At 40.2% G+C, this 24894-nt stretch overlaps 1 protein-coding gene across 1 annotated transcript in view; it reads left to right on the plus strand.

Annotated features, from left to right (window-relative positions):
* Positions 1 to 24490, plus strand: part of Dcr-2 (Endoribonuclease Dcr-2) — a 396960-nt gene extending 372470 nt beyond the window's left edge. Inside the window, exons 25-26 of the mRNA XM_067143947.2 lie at positions 3114 to 3186; positions 22799 to 24490. Of these exons, the coding sequence (XP_067000048.2) occupies positions 3114 to 3186; positions 22799 to 22949 (224 nt within the window). The 3' untranslated portion in view covers positions 22950 to 24490. The remainder of the gene's footprint in view (positions 1 to 3113; positions 3187 to 22798) is intronic.
* Positions 24491 to 24894: the final 404 nt, after the last annotated feature.

Genomic DNA, 24894 nt, shown 5'->3' on the forward strand with positions numbered 1-24894 from the left:
TCTTAATTATTGATTATTAATTTCTGTGGCCGTGTTCCCATCCTTAGTGCTGTCTTGTTCTTTCCTATTTGAAGCATGTGGAATTTTTTGGGTCGTTTGGTGACCTATTTAAAGTCTGCCTATCATTGTGACCTTTTTCTGTCTTGGTCATGCATTCATTTGATGTTAATTAATTTTCCTATTGTGCCTATTATGATCCGGTTCTTAGAAGAATCTCACGGCCTCACTTTACGATGTTTTCAACTAATGTAAAAAGAATTCCTGGAGAAGGTGGATTTAATTATTAGTTCGCAAGTAAATATCTGAAAGAATAAGGCACTTGCCTTTGAGCCCTTCAGGCAGGCAGTAAAGTTAGTCCATGGACATTTTCTTTGAAAACTAATTATCCTGTAATTTGATCTTGTTTATAATCTATCAATTGATTAATTTTATCTGGTGTGTTTTAATTTAGAGAATGTCCCTCATTTCTAGGTAAACATTTTTTGATCCCAATTCAGTATTTAATTAATTAACTAATTTATCATTTTTCTTAGTTAATTTGATTTTGCTTATGAAGGTGCACCCATAGATTTTAAGGGGTTTGTTTCAATTGAATGTAATTTTCTCTCAAGACAGTAATTAAATTATTATGATTTTCCTGAGAAACTACGTGTTTTCTTTCTTTCACTCGTTTTAAGTGTTTTTGATATCCGGTACAGTGGCTTACTTAAATATCCACGGTTTGTCATGATACCCCTCCACTAGTTAAGGTAAATTCTTGTTTATTTGTTGCTTTGTCTGGAGTGAATTGTGTCTGTTTGTGCTTCCACTTTGTTATTGACGAACTAGGGCATTTGCGTAACTGCTAGTTCGTACTTTGGGCTGCCGTTATCATAGTAGTTGTGGTGACTGACTACGTAACGGGTCAACATAATTATAACTGTGTCAACATTGAAAAGTATGGCTTCCTTCTTAACAAACCCTTGTTATTGTTCATACGAGGCATGTTTTTTTAAGTAAGGGCCGTTTGAAAATAACTACGCAATGAAAGATTATTTTCAAACACCACATTTATTTGCAGATTCTACATACTTCACTCTATTTTTCAACATAGCCGCCAAGTTTGTTTAAACAGTTATCATACCTTACAACTAAGTTTTGAATACCCTCTTCATAGAAACTTGCCGCCTGCTCTGATAACCAAGAGTTCACTGCCATTTTCACTTCGTCATCATTGTAGTGGTTGCCACTGAGGTGATGTTTGAGGTGGCGGAACAGATCGTAATCGCTCGGTGCAAGGTCAGGACTGTAGGGTGGGTGGTCTAAAACCTCCCAGCCAAAAGTGTCCAATAAACCCCGGGTCTGAGCTGCAATCTGAGGCCTTGCATTGTCGTGGAGAAGGACAATTCCCTTTGTCAGCATGCTGCGTCTTTTGTTTTGTATCGCTCTGCATAGCTGTCTCAAGGTTTGGCAATAGGCTTCTGCATTGATAGAAGTCAAAAACGTCATCGAACACTCAAATCTTTTGTTTTTGTGGTCCTCCGTTAGGAATTTAGGGACCCAGCAGGAGCACAGTTTCCTAAAGTTTAGGTTTTCAGAAACAGTTTTGTTAAGCACTGACCTAGACACATCAGTAAAGGCGTTTAAGAAAGCTGTTATTGTGAAGCGTCTGTCCTCACGAATCTTTGCTTCAACTGAAGCCACTAAATCGTCTGTGATCAGAGATGGGCGACCGGAGCGGGCCTCATCATGGACGTTTTCACGGCCATCTTTGAAGTCTTGTACCCACTTATGTACTTTGTCTTCACTCATAGCATTAAGACCGTACACTTCGCAAATCTGTTGGTGAATGTCTGCAGCAGACAGGTTCCTTGCCGACAAAAATCGTATCACTGACTGAACCCCACACAGGGCGGGCGAGTCGATAATCTTGAACATTTGAGCAAGCACAGAACAGAACCGTACAGGTTAGCAACAGAGCTGCAACTGAGCACCGTTGTTCCCGAGGTATGCCAGCACACGATGCACGCGCTCATTGTGACGCGCGCGAACTACTAGTATCTACAACAAACGGCCCTTACTTAAAAATCATGCTTCGTATGTGCCATCTTTAAATTTTCAGCCACTTGGAAGTAGAGTGAGACGATGATATAATTTTATGGCGATTGTAGATTTGTAACCTCTGACTCCTGAATTTTTGAAGCAGGCTCGTGATAATGTCAGTGAGAACGATACTGAATAATTACTATATATCACCGAAGGTGTCTTGGCTATTGGCTTTTAATTCAGGTGGAAATTGCTGAAGATGATGCATAAGGCAACCAGAAAACTGACAGTGTTGATGATAAAAATGAAAGGGCGTATGGCTTTTAGTGCCGGGAGTGTCTGAGGACAAGTTCAGCTTGCCAGATGCAGGTCTTTTCATTTGACGCCGTAGACGACCTGCGCGTCGTGATGAGGATGAAATGATGATGAAGACGACACGTACACCCAGCCCCCGTGCCAGCGAAATTAACCAATTATGGTTAAAATTCCCAACCCTGCCGGGAATCGAACAGGGACTCCTGTTATCTGGTGCATAGGTGCTTCTCAGATTCAGAGATGTCTGCATAGTATGAACATTTCAGTTTTGATCAATAATTATCTCAAGAAACACTATAAAGTGGAAAGAAATTGAAACGATGTTTTTTTTGTCAATGTGAATTTGCTGTAGAATGTTATGTATATTAATATTTCTGGAAGTCTTTTATTATTTATAATATTCCTAAGATATGCTATTTAATGGTCTTTTGGTTTTATGGACAGCACTTATCCCCTAATAGTCTGTTAAATTGAGAGTTTTCTGTGTTATCGTTATCATCCATATAAAACTCAAGGTCCCATGAATGTGATCACAATTTAAGAGTTGTGTAAAACCACAAGTTTGCTTGCTTGCTTACTTGCTTGCTTGCTTTTTTTTTTTAGTTCGGCATGCAATACTTTTATCATTAGAATTGTCATTTACTTTTGAATCCAGGTTCAACAGATTTTGGAGCAGTAAACACCTTTAGCTGATATAGAAACTGTGGTTTACGATTGACCTACCACTGCATTTTCTGAATATAAATGATGAATCTGTCATCTCTATGTTTCAGATGAGTTCAGCAAGTGTGTGCCCAAGCAGCCAGTTAGAATGCTGCACGAAGCGTGTAATACAATTACTTTCCAGTAAGTATGCAAATTAGAACATGCTTGTAAAGATTATAGTAATACTTTTCCTTGCTTTATGTGAATCTCTTTTGCTGGCATGAAATGAGGAATAATTAAATTCAATACTTCCTTGTCCAATAACTGCAGAATGTATGTTAGAAGATTCCTGTGTAATTTTTTCCCTAAGCTCGATACTTTGCTTTCCTATCGGTACTAAACCAATTACAACCTCAAACTCCTGTCTAAGTGATGGAATTCTAGCTTTTGTCCAAGGGGTTCTGGGTTCAATTCCTGGCTGGGCCGTGGTATTTTAACCACTTAACCACAAATGGTTCATGCTAGTGTCTTGGGCTTTGGGTGTTTTATACTGAATGTAATTCACAGTCAGCACACTTCTGCACTAAAATTACACACAGTACTTCAAACTGCCCTCCATCCTCCATTGAAGGTCGTCTTAAGAAGATTGTGGTGGATTGCTGCATTATTATAGGAAGAGTCTTTTTTTCTGTAGCATTGTATACTTGCAAAGGAATGACCGTCATTTTCAAGCCAATAGGATATACTTACAGTACATAGGTAATAATAATAATAGTAAATATTACTTGATGGTGCGGAGGAAGGATCTGTGGCTAGTGATGGACTGTAAAGTGATACCATCAGACAAAATTGCTCCTCAGCATAGACTCCTGGTTCTTGACTTTCAGCTTCAAACGTCCCTCACTTGTCTCCTCCGTATCTTTTCTGTGTATACAAGAATGTTCTATTTATTTCTTCTTCACAAGGATTGGTTGAATGGCACCAGCTTTTTTAGTGCGAATAAATTATATGGTTGTAAACTCATCTTGCAATTGATAAATGTGATGCAGTGAATGTTCACCAGTATGCAGTTCAGTACATGTGTGCATGTACTTGTCTCTTTTTATATGTCTTTGAACCATTTGCCGTGGATTTATTTGGATTTAAATCTCGTGACCTTCAAGTTTAAAGTTCTGGACTGCACTAAGATGCATATCAAGGCAAAACTTATCATAGATCACCACATAAATTACTTGACGACTTTCCTTTTTCACTGCCTGTCATGATGTCTTCACCCATTCACAGACTAGTACAACTGATGGTCTCTTCCTTCATCCTGCTGGTGTTATATCGTGATGAGGTGCAATTCATTTTGTCCACTCTTGACGCGTAGAAACCTTGTATGGTTTGTTTATTGAGACATCTTGTGGCTGCAATTGGCTTGTGAGGCACAAGTTTAGTGTTCGAGTCCTTCATTCTCCGTTTTACTTTATTTGTTGTGTGGGACTTGAACTGGTCCAACACAAGAAAGGATTTCTTTTTCTGGAGACCACCGGGATGTTTAGTTCACACTTCTTCCAACCACTCCTTCATACCGTTTTTGTCCTTCCATCCCTTCTCTTAAACATGAAGGACAATCCCTTGTAAAATTTTATCTTTAGGTACAGTTTTTCTCATAAAAATTATCATTGGAGCCAATTTTGTACCATCTTCACAGCTAGACACGAAGACACTGTAATGGCCAACGTTTTTATTGTGATGGTTTTAGCTCTTTTACTGTCAACAGTTTTGTTTGATAAAACACCAAAGGTTAGAGGCACTATGTTGGCCGAGTTCGTTTTCATGTATCGATCACAAATTTGTGAAATTCCACTATTTTGGATTCATATTCTGCTGGGATTTCTTGTGAAATCCTGGTGCAAGCGCGTATCAATAGTCCATGTCTCTTCATAAATCAAGCAGGTGGTACCGTGAAATCCACGATGTTGTGTGCAACCGCCCATCTTCTCGCATCACAGATGATCATTTTGGTGGACACAAAGGTGCCATTATTTCTTTGTTTTGTAACCCTTTGCTTTATTTCTGAGTCTAGAAGAGGCCATTTTTCAGCATGCGTCCTAAAATGTTTGTTTTTTCCAGGTTCAGCAAGTGATTTTTTTGTGTTTGCCATTCGTATATTTTCTCAGTTGGTGGTGATCTGAATTGCCTTTCTGTTGCTTTTACCATGTAATTTTGAGTATTCCACAACTTTTAGTTGTAAGAAACCTCTTCTGTACAACTGACATTGTGTACAGTAAATTGTCACAATTGGAACTTGCTACTTATTACAAAGTGAAAGATTTTCTTTCTGCTCTTCCTTGACGGTTACCTATAACAGTAGTCAAGGTCGCAGCTCATTGTGGTTTGCGAGGTACGATAGACCGACAGGTGGGGAAGGAGTTGCGAGCTGTCTTGTTAGGAATTCCTCGGCAACTCACATTCCAGTCATACGAATGCAGGTATACTATTTCCGCTGTTTCTTAACTGCAGTAATAAAAGGGGTCGACTGTAGAGATTATTGTAGGGAATTTTTTTGAGTATTGGTGTAGCAAATCACTTATACTCTTTTTTTTTACAAGGTGCTTTACATGTCATAGTTGATCATTTTCATTTCCGTTGTTCCTCCAAACAACACTATAAAAGCTTAATAATCGAGTACCGTTTTTGGTTCACTTGGAACCATGTTCAGCTCAAAAGTACATGAATCAAGAACATTTAAACAAACACACATTGCAAATGAATGTACATGATGCGATTAAAATATTATGTATTTCACTATCGTGTTCATCTTCAAAATTATCCTTTCTCGTATTATTAGAAATATGTTCTAAAACTGGGTGTTCAATTCAGTTTAACAAGGTAATCTTAAAATATTACGTGTCTCTTATGGCTATGATTCTTCTAAGTCTTTGATGAAGTTAATAATGAAGTATTTCACATGTGGAAATGAAACATGTAGTACAAACTTGGGATATAACTTAAACAACTATTTGCTGTACTTATTTGTTGTCATCGGTCTGATAGGGTGAAGACACCTATTTGTGGTGGCACTTGACATAGTGTACGTTTAACACCGGTTACGAGGGCAAGAAGCAAGGGAATATTCCATCTTGTTTAACATTTCCACATAATAACGGCTGCATCGCCACGGGACAACCTAATTTTTAACCTGTCAGCTGCTCATTTCAACTCTAGTCAACAGCAAAACACAAAGGATATTCCCTCAAGTCTCACATACTCTGCATGTATTCTGCAACAAGTGCTAACTTGTCAGATTTAAAATTGTACAACCTACAACGTACACTGTTATTGTTCAATTTGTTTAACTTAACAACCGCACTGTATCTCCATGTATTTTTAACAAGGCAACATTTTAAAGTGCCACCTTTTCAGACTGATGAAAACAAATACCTCCCCTGTAATATTAGATTAGGAAATGATGTTTTAAAGGAAGTAGATGAATATTGTTACTTGGGTAGTAAAATAACTAATGATAGAAGAAGTAAGGAGGACATAAAATGCAGACTAATTTGCTCACTTCAAACATTGATATAAGGATTAGAAAGAGGTTTTTGAAGACTTTCGTCTGGAGCGTGGCATTGTATGGAAGTGAAAAATGGACGATAAGTAGCCCAGAAAGAAAAAGAATAGAAGCTTTTGAAATGTGGTGTCACAGAAGAATACTGAATACTGAAGGTGAGATGGATAGATAGAATAACGAATGAAGAGATACTGAATCGAATGGGTGAGACGAGATCGATTTGGTTATATTTGAAGAAGAGATAATATGATACGACACATCTTAACACGTTCCTTGCGTCGCCGTGTGTCCCGAAGCATGCTACTCTTATCCGCTGATGCGAACTTCCCAAAATTTCAGAGTAAGTAACTATGTCCTAGTTACAAATTTCCGATAACTAATGACAACATAGTGTTCCTATTGAAGTAAAGGATTGAGGCATACTGCTAGTTTTGATCAGCCCACCAGTGACCCGAAGAATTTTTTTTTTTTACCTTCCATTCATATCGCTTCGGGTCCCCCTGTGTTTGGATTGTTGTCCAACCTATATTTTTACGCAAGAATCGCTTGCGCGGTTACGGTGAATGAAGCCTACAATGTTGTTGGCTTCAAATGACGACTGTTGTTTAATACGAGGAGTACCGGTACCACCCTTCTGACATCTTGTGTAACCTATTCCTTTCTACATTGCTCTGAGGTAAGTGAATATAACTTTTCAGATTTTTATTTATTGGGGTCATTATAGATATGTTTATTATCTTCCATAAATAATATTTACAAGCAGTTCACATCCTTTTTCTTTAGGCAAGAGCCTTCACATTCTGACACATCAGTGGCACGGAAAAGAATGAGGTTTAGGATGGCACTGGATCCCGGACAAATTGCTCATTATTTGGAACAAAGTTATGACAGTGACGGTAATTTCACTTGTAATAAGTTGATGACTACTGATAAATAATAATAATAAAATCATGAATAAAAATATATAAATAAAATTACTCAAAAACTTAATAAAATTAATAAGCATAATTAACCGAAATGTCCGTAGTATGGGCGCCAGAGTTCACCAGAATGGATCCCTCGAATTTAGATAAGAGCATGATAGACTTTATATCCCAGGGCGTGTACATAATGCTGCGTACTGGTACATCTGCTGCAGGCCTTACCTAACCTCCTGAAAACGACTAATTAGGTAGGAACTGCACCTAGGTTTATCAATAACACTGATTCTAAAATAGCTAACTATATTCTTAACAAATTCCGTGCATGAGCACCTCATCAACATACAACATTATACATATAATACACATAAAATATTGCTGGAAGACTCCATATTTACAACAACAACAATAATAATGAAAATCGTGGGAAAACGAAAGCGAGAACTAAGCTACCATTTGTAAATAGTCCGATGAACAATGTACATGTATGAAGATAAATACCCTTCACTGTCTCTATATCAATTCGACTTGCCGATTCTCATAATCGACAGTTATCACATCACACAGATACTGTACCTTGTACTACTGTGTTCACATATTTTAACACTTGTTGTAAAGATATATACACACGTCTGTCGATCCTCAACATAAATTTATGGAAAGTCTGAGATAGCTTTCACCAACATATAATGCTAGGCCACCACAAGTGCTACAATACTTAATGCGCAAGCACTCTCCACAATCATCCACTTTCCACGAACATAACAAAACTACGTTCCACGAACGTTTGAAGTCCAGTCCATTGCAGCCGTGTCACTCCAGTACCGTGTATCAGCACCACTTCCTTCCCGTACAGTGCGTCAGTTGTAGTTGTAGTTGTCTTTATCTTCCTTCTCGTTCCTTTACCTTCACCTTTTCCATCACCCTTACAATGTTTCTTACAATGTCACTTATAATGTTCCATACAATGTCCATGGTTGCCGCCGTATCATCAACCTTTATAGACATCAACATCCCCCTCCTCTCAGATGATACGTCTGGATTGGTCCTTGCCCACCAATCATGAGTGATCTCTAGTCAAGACCAAGCCCTGAACTTCTCCTTTCTCCCAAGAGATAAACAAACACTCGGGAGTTTTACATGAATCACCAAACTTTCCCTGGTACAACAACAAGCTCATCTCATCAGGCTGGGATATATACATGAGTAATGGAATTTCCTGACACAAGTACATCACAACAGACACTGGGGTAGCCATATGACTCATTCAAATTACCAGAGTTATTACAGCAATGTTTTCCCACTCGTGCAAAACAAATTACTCATACCTACATATGTGGATATCTTCCAGCTTACCAATATAAATGGCAAAGTATACACATGAAATAATAATAATAATAAAATTAGAATACAGACAATAATATCTCTAACTTCTACATATAATTCTGGGGTGTGATATATGTACTATCACACACTTTAGTATCAGTTGACGACCGTACGTACAGCCTTGTCTTTCGTGATATTATTTTGTTACTAAGCATAATATGAAAATAATTAACAGATTAATGAACGAGAAACTAACATTTACTTCCGGGGTCATTTCTGGGTCACGCACGTGCTGAAGGGGAAAACTGTCACAGGGGTAAATACATCGGAATGTCTCCTCAACAATAAGGCATACAACAAGTGCTCCAGCATTGTTTTGGATTTCATGGTGGGGACTAACCAAAGTCAAATTCATCAGGTCACCGGTGACCCAAACCGAAAATAACAAGACAGCATCGGGTCACTGGTGGGCCAATACGACGTAAAATTAAGTCACCAAAATTCACTGCCGCAGGGAACGTGTTAAGACACCTAGGACTTGTGCAGTTTTGAGGGAAGTGTGGGCAGTAAGAACGGTAGGGTAGAGCGAGGTATGAATATGACAAACAGATTAGAGCAGATGTAGGATGCAGCAGTTACTTAGAAATGAAATGGTTAGCACAAGATAGAGTGGCATGGAGAGTTGCATCAAACCAGTCTATGAACTGATGACTCAAACACAACAACAACAAATAAGTACAACAAGTAGTTGTTTAATCTTCCCCTGTCTCACTATCTGGCGAAACATAGGGTGGCGTGCACCAACGAAGAGTAAGTTCTGCTTCCGTGGTAAAGTACTCTTGAAGTCATCATTCGGCGACTTTCATACGAGAGTAAATTACTTCCAAAGTATTTTAGTCCTTTCAGATACTCCTGGACTAAATTACTACAAGAGTAAAATGTTGAAGAGCACCATCTTGTACTATATTAGTAAAGAAGTAAATAATGTATGAATATAGGTTAGAATTTACTCTCACGTCGTGCATGGAGTAAGCTAAGTTTAAACTTGTTAACTAACGATAATATCGTGCCGTATATGAGAGGAAAGACGTTTCAAACGTGTTTATGGATTACTTAGATTATATTGACGATCTCGACGCAGAAAACGATGGGAAATGTAACAGTGCGTAGGCCTACAGTGCTTGAAAGGCAAGAGCCATGTAATACGCACACGGCGAGTTTCAGGAACGTTTTTGGTCTTAGGAAGGAATCCTTTACTTTCCTTCTAAATCTACTTGGAGATCACTTACAGCTGAATTCTTGTCTTAATTTTGTTGCATCTCTCAAATTACAGTTGCTCTGTGCCCTACAAGTGTTTCGTACCAGAACATTTCAGTACAGTTGCCGGTGATCTAATTAACGTTTACCGCACAACTGCTGGCCGTATCTTTCATCACGTGGTTAAAGCACTAGTTGAGGCCAAATACAGTCTCTAGGCCTATTGTATTTGTTGAGGCTAAGAGGGAGGTATGCCTGCAAATGATGATGATTGTTCAGGAAATAAAAGGATATTCTTCACATTGGCAGGTTTCCACACATCGTGGGTGCAATTGACTGTGACTGCGCGCATATTCCCATTTTTTGCCCTCTCGGTGACAACGGTGAACTTTTCAGAAATCGGAAGAGGTATTTTTTAATTTTTTTTTTTTTTTTTAATTTGCTTAACGTCGCACCAGCACAGATAGGTCTTATGGCAACGATAGGGCAGGAAAGGCCTAGGGATTGGGGAGCGGCCGTGGCCTACAGACCCAGCATTTGCCTGGTGCGAAAATGGGAAAATTTCACTGTGGATGTAGGCGATCTGTATGAAGAAACCACCATCAGTTTTAATTTTTCCCGCGTGTCCATGACTTTCTGCTTTGCTTCCGCCTTCGCTTTTAAGTCCTTCTACAGAATCTTAACTTGCTCTTCACTACGTTTTCCATCACTTGAAGCATTGAATTCTTCTGTCACGACTTTCCATGGATTTCTTTTCTTATCCAGCATCTTTATGTTGTGTTTCTTACACCTTATATCCTTTGCATAGATCGTCATTATCTCTATTAACAAACATTTATCTTTTTCGCGTACGTTTTTATCCCCCGTTTCCCAGCAGGGTCAGGAATTTTAACCTTATTTGGTTAATTTCGCTGGCCCAGGAACTGGGTGTATGTGTCATCTTCATCATCATTTCATCCTCATCATGACGCGCAGGCCACCTACGGGAGTCAAATCAAAAGACCTGCATCTGGCGAGCCGAACTTGTCCTCGGACACTCCCAGCGTTAAAAGCCATGCGCCATTTCATTTCAACTAAAAGAGTAAATTGTACTTCAACTTCAACTCTCCGACGTTACTTCTGGAGTAAATAACTCCCGTTGTAATTTACTTCTGTAGTATGGACTTCTTTAAAAAAGGCTACTTCTGTAGTAATTTACTCCAGGATGGTGCACGCCACCCTTAGAGTAATAATTTTCTTGTCAGACATAGTTGTGGAATACCTTTGCTAAATAATTTATTCTGTAAGAACAACTTAAGATATCGGTTTCAAATTTTGCAACAAGGGTAAGTACGCTGTACTTATTCTAAAATCATACAATGTGATCACCTAATTACACTCGGGAACCCCCCAGTTTGGAATTATACATTAAGAAGCATCCAACATGGTGCAAATTAATGTTAAATTGCTTGTTTTTATAGTCAGTCTGAATTGCTCTTATTTTCTCGATAATGCAGATAATTCAGGACTTCACCTTGAATCCCCCAATTTATTTCATTTTTGGTATCCGTCGGATGAAGATATTTAGATACCAAATCATACTGCTTCTCGGACATACAAATTATAAACTACTTTTCACCAAATGGGATTGGAAGTTAAACTGTTGGATTATTATGTAATTACTTGAGCACGTTGCGCACTGCTCCGTGTTCATCTTGGGAGAGGCCCATAATTCGAAACAGAATTAAATGAAGGGTTAAAACTGATAATTATTTTTTGTCCAAGTAGGCCTAATATTCTAACAGCGGACGGTATCTGAATGAGCATTTCTTGTGCTGTGCAATATACTGTATTTCAATTTCCCTCAGGTTCATCTTCTGTCCCAACTGCTTCCCACACCATTTTTATTATTATACCTACAACTTCGAACTCGCTACCATTCCATTCATCAATATATTAATCTAATTTGTAACATATATCCTCTTCACTCAACTGGCTCTGTGCAGCCATGTTGCTGCAATGTGTTTACATTCAGTCAGCTGTCTCTTCTATCTAAGAAAACATATTTAAGCACTTTATATTAGCATTCCATGCATGTCAGTTGTATCTAGGAAGCCTGAGGAATTTACTGGTTTGAAGAAGTTGTATGTTTAGCAGACAGATGGCAGAGGCAGTGTGTTTAAAAGTCGACTACATTCTACTACGCAACCCACGGGAGACAATGTGTGACTCCAGTATGCTTTACTACGCAACCCGCAGGAAAGAGTTAAGTTATATATCAAGTTTGCACGACACATTTTTCATTTCCCCATGCCCACTACTACATTATTATCTTCATAATAGCCATAAGAGTCTCGTAATATTTTAAGATTAATATGTTCAATTGAATTGAACACAAAGATTTACAACATATTTCTAATAATAATAATAATAATAATAAGGTTAATTTTAAAGACAAACACGATTTATGTGAAACACATAATATTTTAACCACAATATGCACATTTATTTGTAATATGCGTTTGTCTAAATGTTTGTAATTCATGTACAGTAGAACCTTGATTATACGTTGCCAGAAACTAGATTTTCCCGCATTATTCATTCAAATTATGTGGTCCCGCGAGCATCCTAATTAAATCACGCTGTAAAAATCCCACATTATCCGTTCCTCTAAGAAATGATTTCCCGGATCAACCTTCCAGAAATTTCAGTCCCATCAATGCTAAATCCTTGATCACGCCTTTTCGAGAAACTGTATCTCACGAAAGGACGGCTATGGCATACTTACGGATTATGATGTTAACGTCCCGTGATTGCGGTAATTTGAGGAAGTAGGCTACTGTACTGGAAAAGCGATCAGCGGTGAACTTGCTTAAGGGACCATGTTAGCATCGCATTCGGAGGGTATTGTTTAGAAAATCCTCGGAAATCATAAAGCAGAGCATGTTCACAACAATTGGAAGGAGACAGAGCGCATTTTGGCAGCTCTACATGAAGACGGAATGAGTTTCTTCAATTATTCGTACTTGCAAAACGTTTACATTATGTCCAGGGTTGGATTTTTGGTTTTTTTTTTCTAGTGTATCGCCGAAGAGGTTTTCGGCACTTCACTCAGGGTACTGTATAGTCACTGGACTTTCAGGCAGGGAAAAAAAAATGCTCCTTCTTAAGCAACACAAATTTAGTATTTCAATATCATCGTATACAATTATGTTCAGATGTAAGGGTTTTCAGGCGTTTGCTCTATCAACCAGCATTTTGTCTTAGGTCTGACACTAGACTCATCAGAGTGGGATGTGTCAGACCCTACCCACTAACACTGGGGTGTATGCAGGTGAACTCATCAGAAGTCCATTATAAGAGGCACAGTCTGATAACTGCATACGGGAGATAAAACTCCACAATGGAATTATTGCCCGCCTAGCAATTGCGAATGGAAATTCTAAGTTCCCATGGAGGAAATTAGATATTTTTCCACCAATAGAGCATGTCAAAAAACAGATCAGATGTAAGGCTTTTCAGGCGTTTGCTCTATCAACCAGCGTTTCGTCTTAGGTCTGACACTAGACTCATCAGAGTGGGATGTGTCCGACCCTACCCACTGATGCTGGGGTGTATGCAGGTGAACTTTTTTTTTTACGGGGGGGGCCCCCGTAGCCCGCTCCCTTGTCGTGACCATCGACTCAATCTACATGGCCTCCGACATGCTATTAGTTTCTAAGAAGAAAAGAGATAGCTGGGTAGAGTGGGAAGTGATACAAGGAGTATCTGCCTGTTTCCATGTCAGACACGCTACCAGGCGATATTGTGTTAGGTATATGGTATTGAAGTATGGTATTGAAGGGTCAGGGAAAAACCACATAGGCAGAAAGAAGAAAGAGCCTACATATAAAACCTGACATCTTTTGATAGCACATGCAAGGATGTGGGCTGGAAAAAGACCAGAGGTTGTGTTAGTTAGGAACAGGTAACATGCACAAAACATGAACCAATTCCTTGCCATTCCATCGTCTGGGGATCAGTCCGTCTGGGCACTGCTGTGACTAGCACAGTCCTTGCCGGCTGCGGAGCCATGCGTCGAGTACCACTAGGGCCCGTCGCACGACTCCACCTCCTTGGGGTACCTCGTACCCAGTCTCCGATCCCGGAGAATGAGGCCAAGCCCGCCGAGGCGGGGGCCTCCTGGAAGGGGGTGGGTCATGGCACTGGGCCTCCTTCCTCTCTGCCCGCGCCATGGCCCGGTAGACAGGGCAACTGCCATGGGAGGCCGGGTGGCCCCCCGAGCAGTTGGCGCACACCGGCGCCTCCCTAAGTGCTGCGCAGGCCGTGTAGTGGTGATCACCACCACAACGGTTGCACCTCACCTCGAGCCCACAGCTGACCTGACGGTGGCCCCACCTCAGACAGCGGAAACTCTGCAAGAGCTGCTGAGGGGGACGTTTTACTCTCATCTGACTGCCGCTACCCACTGAGGTTCTCTCCTGATTGGCTCCTCGGTTGACTGTTGTCCTGGGAGCAGACTGGGGTTGCAGCTGGGCGGCCCTCTCCTGGTGGGCCGGCGTCGCCTTCTGCTTCCTGGTCCGGCATCGTCTTCTTCTTCCTGTAGGTTTCTTCTCGGCAGGGGAAGAGGCCTCGTCCTGGTGGCCCTCCTCCCGGCCTGGTGATCCCGGGGTTGCTGGTGGCTCCGCTGCGTCGCCATCTTCTTCCTTCTCCTGGCTGGCGGCGTCGGTCGGTGCTAACACTCGACTGCATTCCCTGTCCTGTGGGGCGTGCATCGAGGTCTGCATCTCGAACGACATGTTGGCTGGCAGGGCCTGGACGGCAGCTTCAGCACGCCAAGGGATGTCCTTGTCCACTGCCGTGCTGCCATCCACCATCACGGGCGCTCTCCTGGTTTGTGCCCGGGTTACAGGCCCCTCCTGGTAGGCCTGCGTCTGCGACCACTTCGCCTTGGTAGGTGGTCGACGGTCCTGGTTGGCGGCCTTGTTGGTCTGCGTGTACTTCGAAAAGAACAGCTTTCCAACTGTGGTCGCGCCGTCTTGGCGCTCGGGAGCGCCGCCGTCTTTCCTTGGTCCTTGGCTCCGTCTGCGCGGCTGCCTCCTGGTAGCCCGAGACGTCCAGGTGCTCCCTGAGTCCTGGTAGCCGGGCAACCTGGAACTGCTGGGACGCGCGCTCCTCGTAGACCTTGAAGCTGGCTGCGTCGTTAGGGCGAATGATAATCGCCCAGGAAGTAACCACAATGCCGATGATCGGCAGGAGAGGCTCTCCGATGTACTCCGCAGTCGCATTCAGGTTGTCGAACACGTGGAGCGTCCCCTGGTGGTCGGCCTCCCCCAGCCAGTTGAACACCACCAGCCCCGGGCGATCATAGCTGGGGACCTCCACCGTGTCGATCGCGTCTAGTAGCTTCTCGACGGCTCCCTCGTAGTCGTAGTCGACCAATCTCACTGGTAGTGTCGGCTTCTCCATCCTGGTCCTCCTGAAAATAAAGCTCCTGAACGAGAAATAGCGAGCACTGAAAAGTGCTCATAGCGAGCATTGAAAAGTGCTCAGCTCTGACAAATGCTCTTTCGAAGATGTACTAATAAGTACAAGTGCCTGGCTGATACTTAAGAAGTACAGAGCGCCTGGCAAGGAGAGAGAAATCGGAGCGAGAGGCACATGCGTCCTTCCGCTACGACTGTCAGCTCGTCCCTGTTGCAGGTGAACTTATCAGAAGCCTATTATAAGAGGCACAGTCTGATATAACTGCATACGGGAGATAAAACTCCACAATGGAATTATTGCCCGCCTAGCAATTCCGAATGGAAATTCTAAGTTCCCATGGAGGGAATTAGATATTTTTCCACCAATAGAGCATGTCAAAAAAAAAAAAAAGATCAGATGTAAGGCTTTTCAGGCGTTTGCTCTATCAACCAGCGTTTTGTCTTAGGTCTGACACTAGACTATCAGAGTGGGATGTGTCAGACCCTACCCACTGATGCTGGGGTGTATGCAGGTGAACGTAACGTAAAGTAAGTGGTATTTCATTCCCTCTCCTCACACGAGGAGGGGCGGGACATCAGCTCAACGAGGAGCTCTTCGGCTGTGTATAAGGGAAAAGAATCATAGAAGAAAATTAAAGTGTAGGGGGTATGTGTCGTACATACCAGAGAAGGAAGAAAGATATGAAATCGGCGCAAGGACACCGTGACTACAAGCTGGGACCCCGCGACGACCCGCAAAGCACCCCACGCAAGCAAACCCCTACGAACACCAGGGGAAGGGTGACGAGAAATTTATTTACATATCTACGTATCTCGGGTGCGCAAATGGGAAAAAGACATATTGCTACATAGAGTTACAGAAGTAGTTACATATATTGAGCTGGTACAATGGGGGGTTCGGTGTGAAGTTGGCGTAAGGAGTAGGGTAGTGTTGGGTCATAAGGTAACAGAGGGTTGTGGTAATGTTCATAATAGAGGTGGCGAGTAGGCAAAGCAGGTCCAATATCAGGAGAGGCGGGAGGAAAATATTGGGTTGTGGTGCGGGTAGGTAAATGGCTTGAGGTGGTGGGGTGGGTGGCGGTGCAGGTGGGGAGCTATGAGAAGGGGTTAGACGAGGGGAGCGGACGGTACGGGGTGGGAAGCGAGAGTGATCCATTCGGTAGGTTCGCCTGCGGAAATGGATACCGGTGGTAATTAGATGGTCTACGTCGGCAGCAGATGAGAGTTGTAGGCGAATCATAAAGGTCGGTACGTTGGTGTTGAAGGTACGGTACGCCCGACGAGCTGGGACGCCTGCCATTTTTAGTTCTTGCAATAGGACCTGTTCGGTAATGGCAGAGTCAATGCCACGGATGACACAGCTCTGTGATGGAAGCTGCTGTTGGGCTGTAGTTGAGGCGTCTGCTTGTCCTTGGGTGTCAGGTGGAGCTGCGATGGTGGCATCCGTGTGGTTCGCAGAGGTTGCTGGGAATTGCGTTGTGTGGTAGGTAGGGAGGTGGGGACGTTGCCATGATAAGAGAGAGGTGGCTATAATGGTAGTAAGGGTGGAAGTAGAGGGGGGAGTATGGGCGGAAGTAGTGAAAGTAGTAGTAGTAGTAGTGGTAGTAGTAGTAGTAGTAGTAGTAGTAGTAGTAGTAGTAGTAGTAGTAGTAGTAGTAGTTGTGGTTACTGTGGACGAAATGGAGGTGGGGGCGGTGGGGACTGCTGGAGTGTGCGAGGTGGATGTGGGTTAGCGGTGGGAACAGTGTCGGGGTGAAAGCGCAATTGTTGTAGGATGTACTCAGGAGTAGGTAAGACTTCATGAAGTCTGCCCTTGATGGTTGCTCCGCTGGTTTCGAGGGCGGCTGCGTGGGCTGGATCTCTGAAGTAGGCCAAGACCTGCGTCGACCGTCGATTAGGGGAGGGATCCTAAAGCCGAATGACATCACGGACTGGGGAGCCGGACTTTCGAAGTTCAGTGATAATGGAGGATTCTGCGAGAGGGGTATCCACTCCAGTGATTAGTCGGATATCCATGGTGGATTGGAGAGGTGATAACCAACTAGGTGTCTGCCTATTATTGTTCTTGGGCCGGCTGAGTCGCAGATGAGGTGAAGGCCACCCAGCCGAAAAAATGTGTGGTGTGTGACGTATCAGTGTGGATGCAGATGAACTTATCAGAAGCCCATTATAAGAGGCACAGTCTGATAACTGCATATGGGAGATAGATATCCACAATGGAGTAAAATAATATATTATTATTGGTCCACCTTTTCAATACAAAATGAAAATTACATAGGGACTAGTTTCGACCTAGTAATAGGTCATCATCAGCCTGAAGTAAATTAAAGCGTAAATATCGAAGAAAAACATAAACAATGTAAACACAAGTACAGTCTTTTTAAAGGTACATACCATGTGGGAATTTGAGTAGAGATATATTAAAAATAATAACTCTTCCAATTGACGAAGCACTGAGCGGAAGTTATGTAAAGTTCGGTGCGCCGTTAAAAGACCACTGTGCACTAAATGATGTAATAAAGAAGAAGAGTAGGTTGAATGCTGGCTTCTTCTTAGCTGTTGTATATTCGAAGAAGATTACGTCGTATTTTATAAGGTATTGAAAGACGTCAAAATACATGGATGTTGGAAAGGCTCTTCATTTTTTGGAACAAGGCAATTGTTGCGCGAGGAGGCTTAGGAAACCAGAGAAGCGCTATATTATGTTAAAATATAGAGATCCTTAAAAAAGTTCCGTGCGTCGTATAAATTGTGGAAATGGAAATCGAAAAAACTTGGTTCTTAAGCGATAATGTTGTTCATTCAGAGATCAATTGAAAATAAGGAATCGTAACATTGTCTTCTCAAGATGTTTATAAAGTAGAATTAATAGACGATGTGAAGTATGATACTAGGAGAAAGCTCTTTTATAATATACGGCGCACCGAACTTTACATAACTTCCGCTCAGTGCTTCGTCAATTGGAAGAGTTATTATTTTTAATATATCTCTACTCAAATTCCCACATGGTATGTACCTTTAAAAAGACTGTACTTGTGTTTACATTGTTTATGTTTTTCTTCGATATTTACGCTTTAATTTACTTCAGGCTGATGATGACCTATTACTAGGTCGAAACTAGTCCCTATGTAATTTTCATTTTGTATTGAAAAGGTGGACCAATAATAATATATTATTTTACTCTATTGTAATCACAGTTCAATACGGATCTATCATTATGAAACTTATTTCTTTTAATCCACAATGGAGTTATTGACTGCCTAGCGATTCCGAATGGAAATTCTAAGTTCCCATGGAGGGAATTAGATATTTTTTCCTCCAATAGAGCATGTCAAAAAACAGATCAGATGTAAGGCTTTTCAGGCGTTTGCTCTATCAACCAGCGTTTTGTCTTAGGGCTGACAGTAGACTCATCAGAGTGGGATGTGTCAGACTGTACCCACGGACGCTGGGGTGTATGCAGGTGACCTCATCAGAAGCCCCATTATAAGAGGCACAGTCTGATAACTGCATACGGGAGAAAAATCTCCACAATGGAATTATTGCCCGCCTAGCAATTCTGAATGGAAATTCTGACTTCCCATGGAGGGACGAAACCTGTCAGGATCTAGAAATTTCACTCCCAGTTTCCCACATACCCACTCCATAGTCTCATTTAAATCCCCAATCACCCTCCAGTCAGTATCCCTCCTACACAGAATTCCACTGATAACAATCTCCGCTTTCTTAAATTTCATCCGTGCTGCATTTACCAGATCCCACACATCCTCAACTATATTGGTACTTATACCTGCTTGTCTTACGTTGTTAGTACCAACGTGAAACACTACCACCTTCTTTTTCCCTCCTCCCTCTCTTCTACTTTCCTCAACATCTGCCTTAACCTAATTCCTGGATAACACTCTACTCTGGTACCCTTTCCTCCACACACTTTCCTGACATGTCTAACGATAGAATCCCCCATGACCAGAGCCTCAACCCTACCCACCTCATTTTATGCCCTCACCTCCTGGTCAGTCCTATCTTTCCTGACAGCTGCAGAAGCTACTTCCTCCTCCTTTTCCTCTATCCCATGACCCTGTTCCACCTGTCTTTTCCTATCCACTACTCCGCATTTCCCTTTCTCCTGCTTCCAAACTTCTCGGGAACAGTTCTCTGTTCTTCATCTTCCCTCGGTTGTTCTACCTGCAGTGACTCGTACCGATTTCTCACGACACCTGTCCTGAATTTTGATCCTGAATGGAGCCCTTAGCCTGCAATCTCCTTCCCCTTAAAACATTAGACCATCTGTCTTCCACAATTCCTCCCTTTCCTTGCAGTCCCTTTATTATACCTACTGTATCCTGTACATTGTTTGGAGGCCTACTTTCCTTCCTGTCCTCTGAGAGAATCCTAATTATCTCCCTCAAGCTCTCCAACTCCTCCCTCATACTCCGTAATGCCTGGCCACACCCACAGTCCCTACACTCGCACTGCTTAGCCTTTTTTTTTACTAAATAATGAAAAGAAAAGGAAAAATAAGATAACTTATTCTGTGCAAAATAAAAATGAAAGGAAAGAACTATTGTCTAGGTTAGTTCACAGGGATCACACGACAGTAAGTTATTTAATAGAGGCTACTACTAATACAATAGTATACTACTTAATTGTACTATTTTTATTCCTACAACACGCTAACATGATGAAAATTGCTGTTAATTACTAGAATCAGAATAATAGACAAGAATTACACAATTCTTAACTGCAGTTAAGTCTACCCTAATTACAACAGAATTTTAGTAAGAGAGTTACTACAGATACCACAGAAACGGTACTATACTATACAAATATTTCACAGTAATAGAGTAGTAAACACACTACTTTCTAATAAGATGCTATAATACACTACAATAATTTTAAACTACGTTCAGACTAAGTACAGATATCGTTACTACAATACTCTACAATAATTTTAAACTACGTATTCTAATTACTATTCTAATTACAACAGGTTATTACCAAGCAAAAACAGAAAAGAAAATTACCATTCAAGTTCAAAATTCGCAAAACTACTCAAAATTATGGAATAGGCACTCTAATTTCTAATAGTTACTATGCTACACTACAATAAGGTTAAAACTACGTTCAGGCGAATCCTAGCTTCTTACTATGCACAAATAGAAATAAAAATTCCAATCAGGCCTAAATTTAGATATTCGCAAAACTACCGGTAGGTACTCAAAGATTACCAACAAAGTTAAACACTATACAGATTAATATTAGTACTACTTTGTCCTACTATGCTGTAATAGAAATTAAACCTGCCGTTTACACACGAATATAACAGGCGAAATACTATCTAATATACTGTATCTACACTACAATTTTAAACTGAAATGCGGTTATGTGATTTTTACAGATGGTGGATTACTATTATTTTCCCTGCTCCACGGGACGGAGAATAAAAGTGTCCTTAAATGTTGAAAAATATGAGGTTGTTTACAATAATTTCTCAAAAGCATTTCTGTCTGAGTATGCCAGGGACTTGACTTGCAATTATTGGAATGTAGGAATTTGATTATTAGCTAATCGCTCATAAAAACCGAAATGTCGAGGGTGTGAAATATAAATTATGGGTACTTTAACTGCCTACTCAGACCTACAAATGATCTGAATAAAAGAATCAGCTGATTTTTATTTATATTTTCTTGATACACTACACCCTTTGTTCACAGAATGTAGTCAACAATGTCAATATTTGAATAAGAAGAGCGACAATAATCAATAACAATTACGACTGTTAACTATTTCACCAGTGAAATACTGTCTATTCTGTTGAAATCCTTTCATTAAACAAAAATTACAACAGTATCGCGTTATTAAAAGAAGTTATTACCTTTGTGATAGGTGGGACCGTTGAACTGCTATTTGAAATACCCTAACAAATGCCTGCACTAATAGATATAACTGCTGCCAAAGTTACGACTCTTTTTAATATCCCGTCTTTGTGAGTACCGTATTTTATCAACCAACCTATTGATATTTTAATAATGCTATTAAAAAGAAAGATATATTTCTTCTTTCACGCAGAAATTACAGGTTGTAATCTAGCGAATGCCTACGGAACTACTCAGTGTGAAAACTGTAAATAAATACCACTAATCGGCAGATTACTACAAATAAACACTAAACACAATTATTTGTGGAGCTAAATGTATCACACACACACAAAATTTAGTAAATTTCTACAATTATTAACTACTTTATCACTGAGATAACACAGAGCTCTTGGGACAGTAAACCACTCGCTAGCGCTTTAGATTAACTAACACATTCTCTCATTCAATTCATTAATTTAATCTAATTTAATCGGGTTAACTTCATGGGCACCGCAATGAATTGTAAATGTTATACCAGACGCAATGTATCTGTGTTAACCACATCTTCATGTGCCGTCCTGACAATGTCCAACATCATTTCAGCATGATTTAACAATCACCACGAGAGCATCTCATTTTATTACCTTGATTGATGATGAAACAACATCTAACAGTTCTCCAATCAGCTAATGGTTATTTACAGTGGTGTCCAACGGCTTGCATATGACTAACACCACTCAAATAGATTTGGTGATGAACTGTGGGATCAACTTTTACCAGTTCCCATTTACTGTTGAATTATTAATGATTAGATGTTCTGTGTATATAAATTAATACTTAAAATATTCTCAATGATGAGCATACTCAAGAAGTTAGAACCTAGTTTATTTACAAATTTAATCATAATTTCATCCCAGTTTTTTAATGTCAATTTGTATATATTTGTTTCATTTGTTTTATGTCAATTGTGTGCATGTACATTTATTTAGTTATTAGATGTTTTACATTAAGGCTGAAGATGGCCAGCCCTAGCTGAAACTAGTCCCTAATTAATTAATTAATGTAATTTAGAATATTACATATTATAGTATTGAAAGGTGGACCATACTACATTATTTTAATAATTATATTAAGTATTTCACTGTCCATCACTTTGTCTCGTGCAGTGTGCACGCTCATTCTCTCTGCTATGTAGCAGATTACTTTGGGCTTACATTAGTAAAAGAGTTTCATGGGATACAATTACAATCTGATTTATTCAAAACTTCAATTGCATCTTAGGCATATCTTCCACTGCTGTATTTGCTATTGCAGTTCTATGTGATTGAGAAGTTGAATCTCAAATTTAGGAAATTTTATGGAAGAATTTCCCAGCATATTTAAACTTGATAACTTTACATTTAAAAAATGTGTTTTGTACTGTTTCAGGAAGGCTCACGAGATCCCTGATACTAATACCGTAATGGTTGAATTGGAACTGATGTTAGGGGATGAAAAAAAGCGGTACTATGGCTTTGGTGAAAACAAGGCTAACGCAAAGAGAGCTGCTGCAAAATTGGCTCTTAAAGACTTACTGTGAAGTGATTGTACTGCAGATGCTGTGATGATACTTGAAGTACATATTTTTTTATTCCATTGCTCCTTATTTTCCTGAAACTTGCAATAATGAAATAAGTCCTGATGTGTTTGTGTATATTTTTTGAAAATGTTATAGGAAGAAAGCTGTTGATAGAAGTTTCTGTAAGTGATGAGTGTAAGTGTTAAGGGATTCAAGTAATGAAAATGAAATGTTTTGCAAGTAACATTTCAACATATTGATGCAAATCGAGGGGCTACTCTTTTACTCTTTTTAAATTAATTAATTATTTTTTAAAATTAATTTTATTTTAAATTTTTCACTGTTAACTTCTGGAGATGAAAAGAAGAGGTTTGTTAAGAAAGAAGCCATACTTTCCAGTGTTAACTAAGTTAAATGTAACTTTCAGTGTGTCGAGCACACAAGTTCAGTATAAATATTACACTATATCATACCTGTAAAAAAACACATTATTAAACAAGGAATAAAAATACACACTATTAAACAAGGAATGACTTTTTTTTAAATGCTATTTGTTTGGGGCGTTGACCCATGTGGATCTTTTGCCCTTACTGGCTCCATCTTGCACCTGCATGTTATTGGAATGGCGGTAGTGTGGAATGTTGTGTGTGAGGAATGGAAGATTAAGGACGTCACAAACACCCAGTCCCCAGGCCAGGGATATTAATCATTACAATTAAAAAACCCTGACCCAGCCGGGAATCGAACCCGGGGCCGCTGGGTGGCAGGCGGACGCGTTTTCCTCTACACCGCAGGGCCGAACTGTTTCGTTCTTTAAAGAACGTCATCAGATTCTACCAAGTAACATTCAATAATTCCAAATCTCTTGATGTTCATGTTATTCTTTCTTTAATAGTGTGTATTTTTCTACAGGTAAGTTACCGTGTAATAATTAACTTGTCTGTTCAACAGACTGGATAGCTTTTAAGTTACAATAGAAGAGTTATTATGGCTTTGGTGAAAATAAGGCTAACAAAAAGAGAACAGCTGCAAAATTGGCACTTCGAGATTTGTTGTGTAGTTGTTATGCATCTCTGTAGACCATCTGATGATATTTGAAGTACATATTTTTCTGTTCCAATGCTCATTTTCCCAAAAAATTTGTGATAATGAAATATGCCCTAATGTGTTATTTGTATATATAGAAAATGTTATATGAAGAAAGCTACTGTAAGTGTTAAGGGATTTAAGTACTAAAATTGACATGTTTTGCAAGTAATTTATTGATATATTAATAACCATTCTTCATCATTTCAGCTGCTTTTCTACAATGTCCATGCTTATTCAAACATTTTTTATAGCATGGAACTTTTTTTTGTAAACCCTTGCTTTAGAAATCTGCCACTTGTGAGGGAAACCATTTCTTATCACCCCTGTCACTTCATCGGTGTGAAAATGTGCTGTACGGAACTTGTTCAGATGCATTGCTTCCAGAACACATTAAAATGTGTCTTGCAGCTTGCAAAAAATGAAAATACAAAAGTACAAGCCTTTATACGTACTTTGCATAATATCACTATTGTACAAAGCCACCACCGCTAGCCATACATACATACATACATACATACATACATACATACATACATACATACATACATCTTCATTATAGACTCTTATGCCTTTCAGCATTCGGCCTGCAAGCATCTGTGAATTTACTAACTGCTGCCACAGTCCTCTTTTTTTGTAACTAGTTCTGTGGCATTTAAAGTTAAAAACTTCATGATCGTTCCGTATTGAATAGAGAAATAAGAAGATGTACAATATTAGAAGGATCCACCTTTCAATACTCCGTTGTAAGTTGAACTAAATAGAAGTCACAACTTGTTTATTGGGACCGGTTTCGACACATTACAAGTGTCATCAGCCCTATTTTACTATTTGGCTGATGATGACACTTCTTACAGAATACTGTTGATCGCAACTGCGG

This window comes from Anabrus simplex, chromosome 3 (genome assembly GCF_040414725.1).
Source record: "Anabrus simplex isolate iqAnaSimp1 chromosome 3, ASM4041472v1, whole genome shotgun sequence".
Classification (NCBI taxonomy): domain Eukaryota; kingdom Metazoa; phylum Arthropoda; class Insecta; order Orthoptera; family Tettigoniidae; genus Anabrus; species Anabrus simplex.